The 15430-nt window shown below is 43.9% G+C and overlaps 1 protein-coding gene across 1 annotated transcript; it reads right to left on the bottom strand.

The window, feature by feature from the left end:
- Window positions 1-506: 506 nt before the first annotated feature.
- Window positions 507-4310, bottom strand: MRPL19 (mitochondrial ribosomal protein L19). The gene is made up of 6 exons (XM_030037104.2): window positions 4185-4310; window positions 3809-3920; window positions 3257-3375; window positions 2644-2778; window positions 1626-1807; window positions 507-838 (listed from the first exon to the last, which is right to left on the bottom strand). The coding sequence occupies exons 1-6, from the start codon at window positions 4276-4278 to the stop codon at window positions 623-625; spliced, it is 858 nt and encodes a 285-aa protein (XP_029892964.1). The 5' UTR covers window positions 4279-4310; the 3' UTR covers window positions 507-622.
- Window positions 4311-15430: the final 11120 nt, after the last annotated feature.

Here is a 15430-nt window from a genome sequence, read left to right as displayed (position 1 = left end):
TTTCATAAAGCCAGCTGTCCCAGTATCGAGAACCTACTCTGACACTTCGGGAGCCCTTCATCAGGAACCTTACACTAATTCACATGATTTGGCTTAAACAAACTGGCTCAGTTCTTCAAAACTGTGTTTGCTGCTCTGTTGGCAGATCAGTATTACTGCTCTATCAGAAACAGGTTTGGTTTTTTTAATGTGAAAACTAAACAGCGCTTACTCTGAGAGTGTATGGTTGGCTCAGACGTGTCTACTTCCCTGCTATAGCCTGTTTCTGAAGTTGAGAGTCAAGCAGTTCTACAACTGGCCACTACCTAGTCTGTAAAGAGAGAAGTAACAGAAGTGTTTGGAAATGACAACTAACTTGACTAGGTGCTACAAACCCCCCCTTGTTAACAAAAAAGGAGGCTTCTCCTTTCTGGAGGAGTGAACACAGCATTACAGTCCTCAACAAGGAGTGGCTGTTTTCAGGAACAGAAAGTTAGTGTTCAGCCACAAAAGTTTTTACAGTTCTGGAAAGGTTAACTTTATTGTTTATTTTGCTTATGTATATACAAAACCTGACAACTGATAGTCTATACAGTAAATTAACAGTAAATGTTAATTTTTTCAGTAATTCTAAAAACGATTATTATTTTTTAAGCTCTTCATTCACTTCTTTCCAAATTTTTTCCTCTATTTTTGAAGTATCATATTCTCGCAGCATATCAAACTCTAGCCATGGCTGGCTCCACTTCTGTGCTTCTTTCATTTTTTTTTCAGGTAGCTCAAACTTTATTCCTTTTATATTGTATTTTGGCCTTTCCCACCGTTTTGACCATGGTTTAGGTTTCATTCGTACCTGCAGCTAGGGTGAAAGATTTAAAAAAAAAAAAAAAAAAAAAAAAAAAATTAAGTAACCAGAATTTTGATTGTGGGCTTAGCAAAAGGTGAGACAGCTGCTTTTCTAACACAAGGAAAGTACGAGAAAACAGACCAATTTGTCAGTATGTTAAGAAACTACTACTTCACACTGTTAGGAGAAAAGGAATATTTTGTGTCCACATGACTGTTGTCGTAGTATCTTGTAAAACTTTTTAATTAACGCTGTCTTGATTTATTACACAGTCCTTAAATTGACATATAAAGTGAAGTTAACTCATCTTTTGTAGTTCCACTCCTGTTCCTTATTAAGGAAAAAGAAAAGCAGCATGATAGGGAAAAGGAGAAATGATCACTAAGTTACCTAGTTACTAGATAACACTTTGACACATCTGCTAGTTTCTGGATCTTCTCTGACATGCAGAGAATATTACCTTCTTTCCTGATGCCTACCACTCCCAAATCAGTAACCATGTTAACAATAACACTCCTGTAAGAAAAGCTTTTCTCTCTGCGCGGTGTTACATAGCGGTGTGTGGAGGCCACCGCTCCTTGCATATCTTCAAAATTAACCACTAAGGATGGTAGGTATTTACAGTCTCAACATTCTTTCACTACAGAAATAGCATAAAGACTTGCCTTATTTTGTAGCCTTTCATCACCCTGGTAACTGATGTAGCAAAGAGGTGTTTAACCACCTTCCAGCATATCGGTCAGATATGAAAGCTACCTAAATGATCCTCTAGTTTCCCTCTGAAACATGTAGCTCCTACCTTGTTTACAGGAATTTCTTCATGGTCTAAATGAGACACAGGTTTCATATTCACATCAAAAGTACTATATTCAGGGAGGGCATCTCGCAGGTACATCAGGTTGTCATCCAGCCTCTTTTCTAGCTTCAGAACCTCGATGGCCTGGACTCGAGGACTGTACAGTTCATAACATATTTCAACACCTTAGAGAGAGAAAGTCTGGTTTAATGAATCAAATTAGTTAGAAATACTAACACCGAATTAGTATTTCCTCAGTATTATACATTCCTGTATTACTTAAGAACTGCTTTTTACTTATACAGGGAACTACAATATACAGTGCTGTGTGCACATGTGATTGTACACGTGCATTGTGTCAGTACAGGCAAATTCAGATTTCTTTTGTAAGTTAAGTCTTTGATAACAGCTTGAGAGACGTTGAATGGCTTGAATTTAAGGAAGAAGGGCTTGGGTTTTACACTTTACTCCCTTTTGGTTACAATGGCTGTTACTATCTATCTCACTGTATGTGCAGTGTATATAAAGAGACACCCATCTCTTTCATATTTGCTCTCAGAACACCAGTATTTGCATCTCCCCCCATTTTGCCATAAACCAGAATATGAGCCTATTATAAAACTCTGCTGATCTGTTGCTTGTTAAACATCTCATGCAAATACACAGCGTTCAAAATGGGGTAGTATTTACAGGGCTAGCAGTAGACTGCCCAGGCTCAAATATAAGCACAACCATAGTGGATCACATTCAGTTTCCTCAGAATACAGATCTAAAAATCACTAAGTATATAGAAAAAAAATTACTAAGCAGTTCCATGTCTTCAACTATATGGCACATCAGCATCTCTGTGTATACAGTTTTAAACCTGCAGTATCCCCCAGTAGGTAGACGCACAATTTCACTTTAATCTATTGGCATCCTCTCTGCAGACTAAGTTTCTACACCAGATATCCCTTCACATACAACTTCAACATTTTTTTGCTTAACATTTCTAGCATAATTACCACAGTTAAAAACCCACCTTGGCCTTCTATAACATTCCGAAGGACAAAGGTAGCGCCAAGTCCTTTCCCTCCTCTTTGAATGCAGATGCCTACAAACCGGTTGGCTTTCTCATTGGCATATGGATCTGCAGTAGTAACGGCAAGTACACTGCCTGCCAAAAAAAAAAAAATTTAAAATAAATAGACTGTTCAAGTAAATATGTACCAAAACGTGGGAACAGAGTCAGACAAAGCACATGCGTTTAGATACATTTTGAAAACATTTTATTTTCCATGAAAACTGCCAGAAATAGAATAAACTTCTAATGTGCCCTGAATTAATATATGTTAAAAGTGATTCTACAGGTTAACTATGAAGCTTTTTCACCTTTACACCTTCAACCATATGCTAAAGTGCCAGGATTTAAAATACACGTAAGAAACACGCTAGTATTATACTTTTAATGGAAACTGGATATAAATACGAAATTAAAATATGAAGTAGTATGTATAAAAGCACATACTAGTTGATCTAACATACCTGATGCTGTGATGTTCTATGATATTCTACAACATGAAACCACACCTTTTACCATCCCACTCTACAAAAAATATTGATGAAATTGTGAAAGTTATAGCGCTGTTACTGACCAACATAGAACTCTGGGATGTTGAAGACTTTCCGTCTCTGTATCATATCCTTTCTTTCTATATAAAATTTAAGAGGATCTGTTCGCCCTCTGGGAGGTATAAATTCAGGGCTCAAGAACCTGTAAGAAAATCCAAACTTTAAAAAGTGTAAACCAAAAGCATTTTGCAGCTCCATTTCACAAACAGTAATGTAGGCACTTAGAGTTGATCTCAAGGTTCAAGTCAAAGGCAGACACAGGACCCACGTCCCTGTCATCTTGTGGCATGCTGAGATGCATGCCTTTAACAGATGAAAACCGCACACAACCACAAATTTGCAAAAATCTTTACTGCTATGCATTTTTTTTCCTGTTTCACTGCTTTCAGGAACTCTAAAATGCAGTATTTGAAGGTTTTTTTTAAGCATATTTCAACACAAATTCCTTTTGGTGGAACTTTGCAAATACTTTTTGTGTAATAATGCCTCGGAACTTTAAGGCGACGCTCACACAATTACCAGCCTGACAGCAGACCTGAACACAGGCCCCCGTGAGAAATGCCAGGACACCCTACCTCCTCTCCTCTCTCTGCTTCTGCCTGTCAATAATGACGGGCTTTGGAGGCGGCTGAAATTTTGCTGGCTTTCCATCGCTGCTAATTCGACAGCTTGAGGAAGAAAAGCACCCTATAAAAAGAAAACATTTTTTTAAAACCCGTGTTTTCAAGTTGAACTGCCCCCCAACAGTCGGGGTTCGAGTTCCAACCCCCGCCAGGCCGGCCCGGTGCCCCCCCCCCTCACTGGGGGTACCCCCACCCGCCCCCGCTCTCTGGGCAAACACCCCGCGGCGCCCGGAGGGACAGGAGCAGGCCGCGGGCAGCCGCTCCCCGGCCGCGGGCAAGGAGGAGGGCGCCGGGCAGGCAGGAGATAAGGGGTACGGGCGGTCCTCACTGCCGGGCAAGGCTGGCCGGGCGGCGGTGAGGGTGAGGCCCGCCAGCCCCGCGGCGGCACTCCGCGGCAACAGCCTCCCGCAGGCGGCTGCCATGGCGACTGCGGCCGCTTCCGGCCGCTTCCGGCCTGCCGGCGCGCGCGCGCGCGCAGGCGCAGCGCCGCTACGGTCAGCGCAGCGGGACAAACCAGCGCCGAGGGCGAAGCGGAGCGGTGGCCGGCGGCCCTGCCTTCCCGCGCCTGCGGGGAGGAGAGACGGGGCCCGCCTCGGCTCCTGGGGGGCCGCCCGGTTCAGACGTGAGGTGAAGGACCCCGGCCTGCCCTGCTGGAGGGTCGGTGGGGCCGCGGCCGGTCCCTGCCGCGGTGGACGGGCCCCGGGCCCATGGCAGTCTGCCGCCTCCTCACAGGGTGGGGGGTTGGAGCTGGAGCCAAGCGTCCCTCCGAGGGTGGGAGGAGACAAAATGGCTCCTGTCACCCCCCAAACCCTCAGGGACAAGCCGGGTGGGGGAGAAGGACCCAAAAGGAGGAGCAGAGAGCAGCCCCGGCCCTAGAGCTGACCTGGAAGGGGAGGGGGGCAGGGGCTGTGGCACTGGGTGCCAAGCTGGGGCTCCCAGGGTGTCACTGGGGAATACAGGCCAGGAACGCTCCTAAAAGCTCCTTGGGACATCGAGGGGACCCTCCGCAGTTTATTAGTGCTGGCTTTGCTGCGTGAAAGTGGTTTGCGTGACTATGGTTTCCAGAAACACGCTCCTCTGTGTTTTCATGGTAGAAAGGCTCAGCTAATAATCTTTTCTGGGCCATTGTTAGCTCTATCCATAATTCAGCTAAACTGCAGTCCCAGAGTTTTCACCATGATTAGTTCAGAAGTTATTATATACTTTGGTATTATTGAGCTACTTTTAATGTGTTTGTTTTAGTCAGATTTCCTCAGGTGTCAACTACAGTCTGGATACAATTAGTGGCTACTCAGGCAGGAGAGAGGCAAAGTTTAAATGCAGAGTGTGGACCTATAAATAATACCCCACTGTTTAAACTTTGCAGAGGTTCATTTCAAAATATGCCTGACCCCATCAACTGATTAGATGAATCATGTTGCCTGTGATGTTGCCCCAGCCCCTTTTATTGGTGGCAGCTGACTTTGTAGCCTGAACCTCCACAATAATGAGAGTTATTTTCTAGTTTGTGATCAGCTGTTTGGTTTCTTAACTGTTGTTCAGATGATGATGGGGTGTGCAGAAGACAAGTCACAGTATTTCTCAATAATCTGCTGATCTAACACAGATGTGAGTTAATAATCGGGACACGGATGGGACAGAAGAGGGCACTCTGACCCTTAAAATACAAAAAAATCTCCACCAGCACCGAGTACACCCCTTGAAGCAAAGATCTCTTTGCAAGATTTTTTTTCAAGTTCTTAGCACTGCCTAAGCACTGTTAAAGAGGCAGAATAATATATCTCAGGGGGATGAGGAACTGAGCATATAGGGGTAATTCCAATAACTTGTGCTGTGTAAACATCTTACTTGTGTGGGGGGGGTCCTGTTCTTGGCTGTGTTTTCAGGGCAGCTTTCTCAAGTTTGAAATACTAGTACTAGGGACTTGCCTTCAGTTTCTTTGCTGAGCAGGTTCAGATATAGGAGAGGAACAGCTGCCTTCCTACTTTTCTTACCTATAAAAAAATATCTGTGAAAATATGGATCACTTTGCAATCACGTAAGTTCACTTCTTGTAAAAGGCTTCTAGGAGTAGGGTGAGATTCATAAATTAAACGCAGCACTGTTCTCAGGCGATCTGGCAAAGATTAAACAGACTTTGGGACTTCTCTGAATTAATTCTGTTTGAGTAGAGCATATTTCTAGTCCCTTCTGTCAGGTCCTTGGGAAGCTTACCTGTGGTTCCTTACTGCTACTATACAAAATTTATTTGTGACTGCTTGCCCAGCTTGAATTATGGCCCCCTGTTAGTAAGTGTGTGTCTTCCTCTCAGGTAGTCATGGTCACGTCACTCTTTAAGTCCTTTTTGATAAGAAGTTTTAGCCGAATCTACCCTGGAGGAGCAGGGATGTCCCATGGAGCACCCTGTAGGTGTGTTTTCACAATGCCTAGGCAGCTATGACTTGATCTAGGGATGCTGTGCCCTGCAGCTCTTTTTTGTTCCCACCAAAATGCACTGCAATTCCCTGTCTGATCATCTGAGTTTCCTTGGGAAGAAAATCCAGACAGGTAGAAAATAGTGCTTAGCCTGATCCCCTCTCTTCTATGGAAGTAGGATGTGGCCAAGGTCTTCGATTAAGTATCGTCCTTCATGTTACTGTCTTCGAAGTCTCTTCCGGTATTTCAATATCCTTCTTGAACTGTTTGTTTCAAAACTGAACACGGCAGTTCAGTAGTGCTCACAGTCATCTCAAATACAGAGATACGATAGCTCACAGTCTTCAGCTGTGTTTATATGCAGTACTGAGGTAGGCCTTGTGGCCACAACATTGCATTGAGAGGTCGGGTTCACTCAATTATCCAGCTGGACATGCTTCCACCTCCAGCCTATTTCAAAACCAAAGCTCTTTTGGCATGGGTGTTTCGGTGAACTGTCTTCCTCCCATGATGTTTGTGTCCTTGCAGATGTATCAATAAGGACAACATATTCTCGCTCTCAGGTCACCAGTATAACTGATCCCTCTTGGACTTCTGTAGAAACACACTTCCTTGCTAAAGATTTTACTGAATGATGGTTCTATTCATTAGAGGAAAAAAGGCCGATGTTTAGGGATTACCCTGGGATGAAGGAGACCTTCCTTGTGTTTTGCTCCACCCGTTCTTTGTGACTCTGAGCCATTTTCATTTCTGTTTTCTGTGCTTTAGCTCAACTTTATTGTAAGCATGAAAACCCAAAGAACTGACCCTCTCAGACTGCATGCAGCTTTTGGCCAGATAGGGAAGGGTTATACGTTTCTGATGTGGAGGTGCCCAACAGGCTGTACCAGTGTTGGCTCAGAACAAGTTCAGAGATAGCTACTTGAGGTCTAGGACACTTCTGGATTTATATGACTCTGAGTGTGAATTAAGAAACCCCCAAAACTTGTTACAAGCATTGGGGCAGGGCTCTTACTCTGAGTGGTGTGAACATGGGCAGGCTGCTTCCTGGCTCAAGCAGACCTGCCTCCCTGCATCTAACACATGCTGTCTGGATTTAACCCATTCATGTCCCCATGAGGCCAGGGACGTGGTGCTTCGGTCCCAGCATAGATACGTGCATCAATTTCTGCAGCACCAGGATGAGGGCTGTCCATATCAGCTTCTGAAACAGGCTGTGTTGCAGTCTGAAATCACAGAGATTTCTTCTAAACACCCGAGGCCATGTTGCAGCAGCCCCAACACAGCTGTCTGTGGAGTGTCAGAGGGTGTGAAGAAGGGAGTGAATTTGCATGTTGCCCAAGGGAACTTGGATGTCTTTTTAGAAGAAACACAGCAAAAGGTGGTAACACCTGCTGTTATTGTTATTCTGTCTCTAGACAGAAAGAGATGTCCACAAGGGGCTGAGCTGCTCTGGAGATGTGGTCTGTTGTGCATTTGGGGTTGAGAAGACCTAAACCTTCAAAGCTGCACCAGGGGAGATTCAGACTGGACGTTAGGAAGCCTTTCTTTACTGAGAGGGTGGTCAAGCACTGGAACAGGCTTCCTAGAGAGGTGGTCGATGCCCCAAGCCTGTCAGTGTTTAAGAGGCATTTGGACAATGCCCTAAATAACATGCTTTAAATTTTGGTCAGCCCTGAAGTGGTCAGGCAGTTGGACTCGATGATCATTGTAGGTCCCTTCCAACTGAAATATTCTATTCTATTCTATTCTATTCTATTCTATTCTATTCTAAAGAAGAGGCAGTCAGATGTCCCCAGATTCCAAAAGAAATGGGGCTGGCTCCTGAAGGGCCTTCCCCACCTCATCCTCTCTGGGTGTGCAGAAAACATCTGTGGTCATCTCCTTCAGAAACAGGAATGAGCACTGGCTCAATACAGACCTCAGGACTTGGCACAGTTTGGTTTCAGTTGGATTTGAAAGTGGAAACATTGCTTTTGATAATTCATTTTTAAAACCTTACTTTGGCATCTGTTACCTCAGGAGTGAAGCTCCTTCCCCTGACATTTACGCAACAGTGTGGCACAAATGCTTCTCCTGTCCTCTCCTCTGTGTTTAATTGATTTCTACAGTCATAACATCAGGTACAGAGCCTGGAAGTGATCCCTGCTCACAGAGGCATCACCCAAATGTCAGAGTGTGAGGAAGAAAGGTTAAAGAGTGAATCCCCTCAAGCATTCACTATGCCCTTATTGCTAGGCAATGTTGGGCTGATATCTGGCACTTCTGAGGCTCTCCTGAGCTGCTTTTCCAGTAGAGAAATGGAGACCCAAGGAAGCTAACTGGAAGGATGAGGACAGACTCCGTGGTGCGGAGTAGCTCCACTGCATGGTGACATCTTCCTGAGAAAAGCAGCCCAGAGTCTGCTTTTGTCCCAGCTAAATCCTGCCCTCTACAGAGTAACTGTCAAGTTATTCACAGTTGCTGTAGCCTTACCAGCGGCTGGTGGAGAAAACATAGCTCCCTTTGGACTGCGGGGCCATGTATGTCACACAGTCCAGGAGTATCTGAGTCCTCCAGGCTCTCTTGCAAAACCATGTCAGTGTGGGCACAAGGCAGTGCCTGGATTCCTCTGTGTCCTGTTTATCCCAGGTAACAAAACAGCACTGTAAACTACTCTAGAAAGGTTTGAGTATAGTGGATTTTATTAGACTATTTAAACAATGTGATGGCAGCTCTAGTCTTTCTGGAAGCTTCCCTTTAATGAGACATGAGTTGTTGGTTAGCTTAAGGTGAGTTGACCTTGCTGAAACTTAATAATTGGAGATATCCCAAAATGTTGCTTAAAATAACCTAAGGTGCCAGACCCTTCTGGCTTGAACAGCTGTTCGTTAAGGTAGCCATCAAGCATCCACAATTGCATTTTTTTACCTTACTGTAGAGCAAGCGAAGGGGAGAGGGAGAACTATTCTTCAGACACAGCATCCTAGCACTGAACTTGGAAAAGCGATGGACTGGAAAATCTTCAGCTCATTCTGTCAAAACACCCCCAGGCCTTGGTCGTTTTGGAGCATACATCCTGTTGGAGCCACGCGTGGTTAACCCTGCCAGACCAACTGCATGTTCTCCCCTTTGCATGCAGTTGCTGGAGAAGTGATCACATCTGCTCCCCTGAGCCCGAGGCTCCTGGAGGGCGTCTGGCAATGGGCATAGCTTCCATGGCACATCACCAGTGTGTTCATGCACACCTATTTTCTTCCGTTTCCTTTTCCCTTTGTGGCATTCCAGCCCTGAAGGATAAATTGTTATTGTATAACCTTTATGGGAGAAGGAAAAAAACCAGGTGCCAATGATTTCTATCAGGGTGCAGGTGATATATGAAATACGAGCTGGTCTCTTGGCAGCTATGCCAGTGCCTCGGTAGACAGTGGCCCTGTGTTCAGAGTCAGAAGTGTTTTTAAATTCCTCTTGGAATCTGTGGTGTTTTCAGATCATCGAGAATTTAAGATGTGACTGGCTTTGCAGCTTCTCTTGAGGTTTTGGCTCTTGGTTGTGCCCCCACTCTGTACTGAGTTCCCTATGGGATGCCTGGCATCCTTAAAGGTTACAGAAGGGACAGCAACACTGACTTATCTCAGCATTCATGAAACACTCGATTCTCCTAATTTTCAGATTCAGTAAGACATTTTTAAGAGGAGTTGAATCTAATGTGGAAGCCAATGTTGAAATAAATCTAAAGTAGACTCCAACAGTTGGTGTAGAAGACAGGTATAGCATTGCTTCAGAGGTTAAATGAGCGAGACATTATGAGTTTGGAGGGGGATGAAAAGCGTGTGACAAAGTAAGATTAAGTTCAGTAATTGATGCCAGAGGCCTTTCCCTTAGGCAGTAAATTCTTGGGTCCTCTTGAGTCCTGTATGGGTCCAGATGCCAAGAGGTGTCTGTGTCCCCGAGTTTCCACAGTGTAAGTGATGGAGGGTGAGTCCCTGGAGCCCTCTTGCAGAAAGCTGCACCAGAAACACCATCAAACAAATAACTCATTGACCAGTCCAGGCAGCTCCTTCAGTACTTATGTCAAACTGAAAGACAACTCTTGGGTTGGGAGCATCTACCTCATTCCAGAAATCAGAGATACTGTCCTTCAGAAACAGTCTGGAACATCTTGAAAACCTAAAGAGAGCACTGAGTTGAATGTCCCCATCCTGTTTCCTGAGATACTTAAAAAAAAATAATCAAAATGGATTATGAAAGAAATCCCATTCATCTTGAAAGGCAAGTGTAATCTAAAGACTGATGGGTGAACTCCCAGGTACCTTTACATTTCATAGAGTCAATATTTGTTCTTTCTCCATTTATAACCCCATTACTCTCTCTAGGTGGGCAGGAGATTTCAAAGGGGGACCATTTGTTTTTCTTGATTAATGCATTAATGCTAGTGGTTTGTCATAGTAAATTATATCTACTATCACAACCTGCTCATGCAGGAGAAAAAGCAAGACAAAAATTTATGATCAAATTGCTCAAAGTCACAGCTTCTCATTTTAAACAAAGCAAGCCAACTTCTGCTCTTCATTACTGTGCGAACAGTACTAAACTGAGAAGAAAATGTGATTCAATGTCCTTTGTTTTGCAAAATCCCTTTAGAAATCATAACATTATTTTCCACTACACTGGTTCAACTGCGTGCAGTAATATTGCATGAAGATAGGTGGGAGAGAGAAACTGCCGCTTCATTTTATGTCTCACTTAGCTTCCCCTGGATTCACAGCAGGGCTTTCCCCTGAGAACTGGGCTTTACAAGCTTTGTGTCTCTGCCTCCTCCTCCACGGAAGCAGCAGCAGCTATGGACACTGCTTCCTAAACCAGCTGAAGAAGCCCTCAACTCTCCTAGGTATTCATAACACCATTTGTGGCTATCTTCTTTTGGTGAAGACCAAACTGCCTCAAATCAGCACTTAGGACGGGGACTCCTTTTAATGAACACAGCTGCTTTTCCTTTAATGTCGGAAGGTACATTTTGCAAAGGGAGGGTTATGTGGAGGCTAGCTGCTGTGCTGTGTCGGGGTCGATTCAGTGAGCTGAAAAGAAATGATTTTACCTGTCACGGCAGGAAAGGAGAAGGTGGTTTGGCTAGTTATGTATGTCCAAGATGGGGTTAGCAAGTGAAGCAAGAAATTATCAATGGTGTAGTAATAAATAGAAAAGATTCTCCATGGGCAAGAGCATCTCAGGTTGAGAATGACTAGGGAAGGGCTGTGCATGAAATAGCACCCAGGGGATAACTGCAGAACAGGGCAGAGAACAAGCACCAGAGTGGCGGGTGGGGGAAGGCTGGGAGGGTGATGCTGGCTTGTCAATCACAAAGGGCTGGTCCAGCAAAAATCGAAAAGGGGTTGGAAGCTGGGTGGGCTCTAGTCCCTTTTTACCTCAGCTGAGGTGTTTCTGAGGCACGTTACTTGTGTATAGAAATGCCACCTTTTATGCTAGTCTTATGCAGTTCCCCGTTGCTTGCAACAGCTAAGCTAACAATTAGCATACACACACAGCTCTGCACGTAACACTGCTGTCAGTCCAGACAGTGCCTAGCCTGGTGAACTCAGACATTGGCAAATCTCTTGTAAGCCACTGTATAGTCTCCTTCCTTCCTCTGTGTTCTTTGTAGCTGGTCCAGTAAGTAACTTTACTGCATTAGGTATCAGCAATGTGTCTTCGGGCCAGGTGCCCAGAGACAATGAATGCTGTAAAATTTCAGTATGAGCTTTCTGCAGTGGGAAGTGTCTCTTGCCCTAGAAGCAAGTTAACTGGAGTTCCCTAATGCTACTGTTGTGGCTACAGAGTGCAAAAGTTTGAATGACTTGAACTTCAATGCCATTGTAAGTTCCTTAGACTGTTTTAGATGACATAGTCCAGGACTGTCTGCAGTGCCCAGCACACCTGGACTTTGTCACTGCATAATCTCTTGAGACAATTGTAAAACAAATAACTGGTGATATTATTGTACTGAGTGCTTAAATGCATGTGGAAGCATACAGTTACTCTTGAAACAGTCCTTTCAAATAGAAGAGATTAAAAAAAGGAAAAGAAAATGTATTTTTAAGCACAGGTGAAAGGAAAACATAAACCTGTTCTTCTTGCAAATGGCAGACCTAGTCCATTGTTGAATTTGCACTGATGCCAGTGAAATTACACTTGGGATTAATTTTAGCCATTCAGCAAGAAGGCATTTCCTCTGACTCCCTTTGATTTCTTACCAGTTTGTGATCTGTGAGCCAGAGATTTTTTTGTGTAATATGCTGTCTGTACAAAAAAGAGGGAAATACCCGGTGCCCCTAGGCAATGATAAGCCTGAGGCGAAAGCTTATCTGTCCGAGTTATGCTGGATAGAGATTTGTTCACTGTATGTTGCTCACATGTTCTTCAACTCTGCATTCCATTAGACCTGTCCTTTAATAAGAAGAACATTAGAAAGTGTTACGCTTTAGTGAAATTGCATCCCTGCAATCTAGAATTGTTCAAATCCATCCATGATCAAAGACATGAGGATGGGAGGGACTTAGGGAGATGTGTTGTTGGTTCACTCTCACAGGAGAAGACAGTCCTGACCCTGAACAAGGGAAGCCAGTAAAATGTTTTTCGTTGACTTCACCAGCTCAAACATGAGCGCAGTCTATGCTGAACAGCCCTGTAGGAACGGTCTATCCTGCTAACCACTGTAAATAGGTGAGGGCACGGCAGGTAGCAGCCTGGGCTGTAGCTGTGCTGAAGTCTGGAGGTGGGACTGCAAGATGCACTGTCATACCTGGGCAGCTCTAATTAGGCTTGCCTAGGTAGCAAGGTGGAGAAGATGCTGTAGCACTGGCAGACAGTACCAGTCTGCCCTGGGTCCAGGGTTATTTATTCAGTTCTTAGCCCATGCCACTGTGTCTTCACTATGGCCATCAAGAACTTCTGAAGCACTGGTGAGTCTTTTAGCACACATCATCTGGCCATGTTCATGCTATCAAATTCCAAAGCAGGATTCCTTCCTGCCTGTTGGGAATGGCCGAAGTTCCTGCCAACTCCCAAGCCATGCTCAGGAATTGTCTGGGTGCCAGGTGGCCTGGGTTAAAAGTGTGCCAAGGACTAGTCAAACAGGTAATTGTAACCAGAGGAGTTGCAGTGCTTGTGTCCAGACCCTTGCTTGGTTCAGCTTATTACTATAGATGTGGATGTTATGCAAAGGCTTCATGACTATGCTTGGAAACACTTTTGTGGGAAAGGTGGTCTCTGGCAATGAAAATGGCTTTCCCAACATAAGTGTCCAATGTAAGTTATAACAGTAGTTGCAATAAGAATGGGGTGTGATTGTGTGTAGAGGATGTGTGCCCGTGAGGGACAGGAGGATCTGGGGCAGCGCAGAAGGACTCTTTTGTTGTCCTTCATGCTACTGCACTTGCATGCCCTCAAGGTGGAGTCCACAGTACTCGTGAGGTTTGGGATAGGTGCCTGTGGTATCATTTTAAGTATGACTGTTGAGATGATTCCCAGTTTGTATCAAATTGCATCAGGGCATGTTTCTTCCACAGGGCAAGCAGAGAACTTCCAGACAAGTAAATCTGAGGAAGAATTCTGGTTCCTGTGGAAATGAACAACAATGTAAGTTATCTGTGAGGGTTGGTAGTAAAACAGGAAACAAAAGGGAAAAATATAGCAGACTTCAAGATTAAAAGGGATCTGCAACCTGAAGTGACTCACACCTTTGTAGCAGCAGGATAGAGACAATTCTCCCTTGGTTACCATAGGTGAGATAATAGAAAAAAACATATTGCTACTCACATTGAACCAGCTGGGATGTCTCTGCTTTTCAAAGCAAAGACCATCTAGGTCAGAGACAGATATCTTCAGGTGTAAAATTCAGCCTTTTATCTAACAAGGACTCCCAGAGAGCAGTAGAGTATACTAAAGGAAAGGTAACAGTGGCAAAAAAAGCCAGTACATACCATCATCAAATTGATGGAGAAATCTTCCCAGGAAAACTGTTAGGAGAGGACTAATGAGTCAGGTCAAGTGGGAGAATAGTTTCACATTACAGCTATAAGAAGACAGTGGAAGTCCTGAAGGTCTCAGTGAACGTCAGGGTCTCAGCTGGGTGCTGTATGCCCACATAACAAAAAATCTTAGGGGACAACATCCAAACAGGGAGGACAGATGAAACACAGGGAAAAGGAAGGATCCAATTCACAGCTGAGGAACTCTGATCCTTGAAATCCTTGTCTCTCAAAATCTTTATGTGACTTGCAGTGGAGTACAAAGATGAAGTATGAAGATGACTTCAAATCCCTGTAGTTCTAGTGATTAACCCAAGAACATCTTGTACACAAGGCACCAACTAAACCCAGTCAGATATGCTGGTCCCAGATAAAGTACCAGACGGTACAGTATCATACATAACATAACATAGAACATGGCATCACTATACTAAGGAGAATGTCAGCTGAGAGAGGTTTCAACGTCAATTACTTGGTGCAGACAAGAGGAGAAGGTTTTTAGCTTTGTTGTGGATTACTTTATAGTCTCCAAATACTTTATTTTTGACATTTTCATGCATTGGAGGATTTTGCATCACTCTGCACAACATTTCCCAATGTTTTACTGAGATAAGTGCATCACTTGGGATCTTTTCTCTACACAGAATTATGTCCCAGTATGGAGCAAAGTTCCCCAGGTTTTATATGCATTTTGTAAACTGGGGTGATTAAGTGACACAAAATGTGAAAACTTCAAAGGCTTACTAGTTTGAATATTCTGCACAGCTGTTGTTTAACATTGAGTATGGAGACAGGAGGATTTTACTTGTGAGATACTTGGTGTTGTATTGCAAAACTGCATTATGTGAAGTCCTGTGCTTTCAAATTGATGAAAGCAAACAGCACTTACTTCCATGAGTAACCCCATCTGTTTTCGTAAGACACTCTTAGGGGAAAGTTAAAAAAAAAACCAAAAAACAACAAAGAGCTTTGCTATTTTATATTTGATGCTCTGTCCACCCAGTTTATATGTATTTCTATAGGTATAAATGCACATATTCTTTGTCGTTAATATACATTCATTTACAAGGAGGCAATATGTCCAACTGGAAAGAGCTCTAACTGGACTTAAAGATTAAAAGTATTTAATCTTCTCTCATCTCTGACAGTTTCC

The sequence above is a fragment of the Aquila chrysaetos genome, chromosome 15 (assembly GCF_900496995.4).
Source record: "Aquila chrysaetos chrysaetos chromosome 15, bAquChr1.4, whole genome shotgun sequence".
In the NCBI taxonomy this organism is placed as follows: Eukaryota; Metazoa; Chordata; class Aves; order Accipitriformes; family Accipitridae; genus Aquila; species Aquila chrysaetos.
The sequence above is the reverse complement of the archived record's forward strand: the minus strand, read 5'-3'. Positions and strand labels throughout refer to the sequence as shown.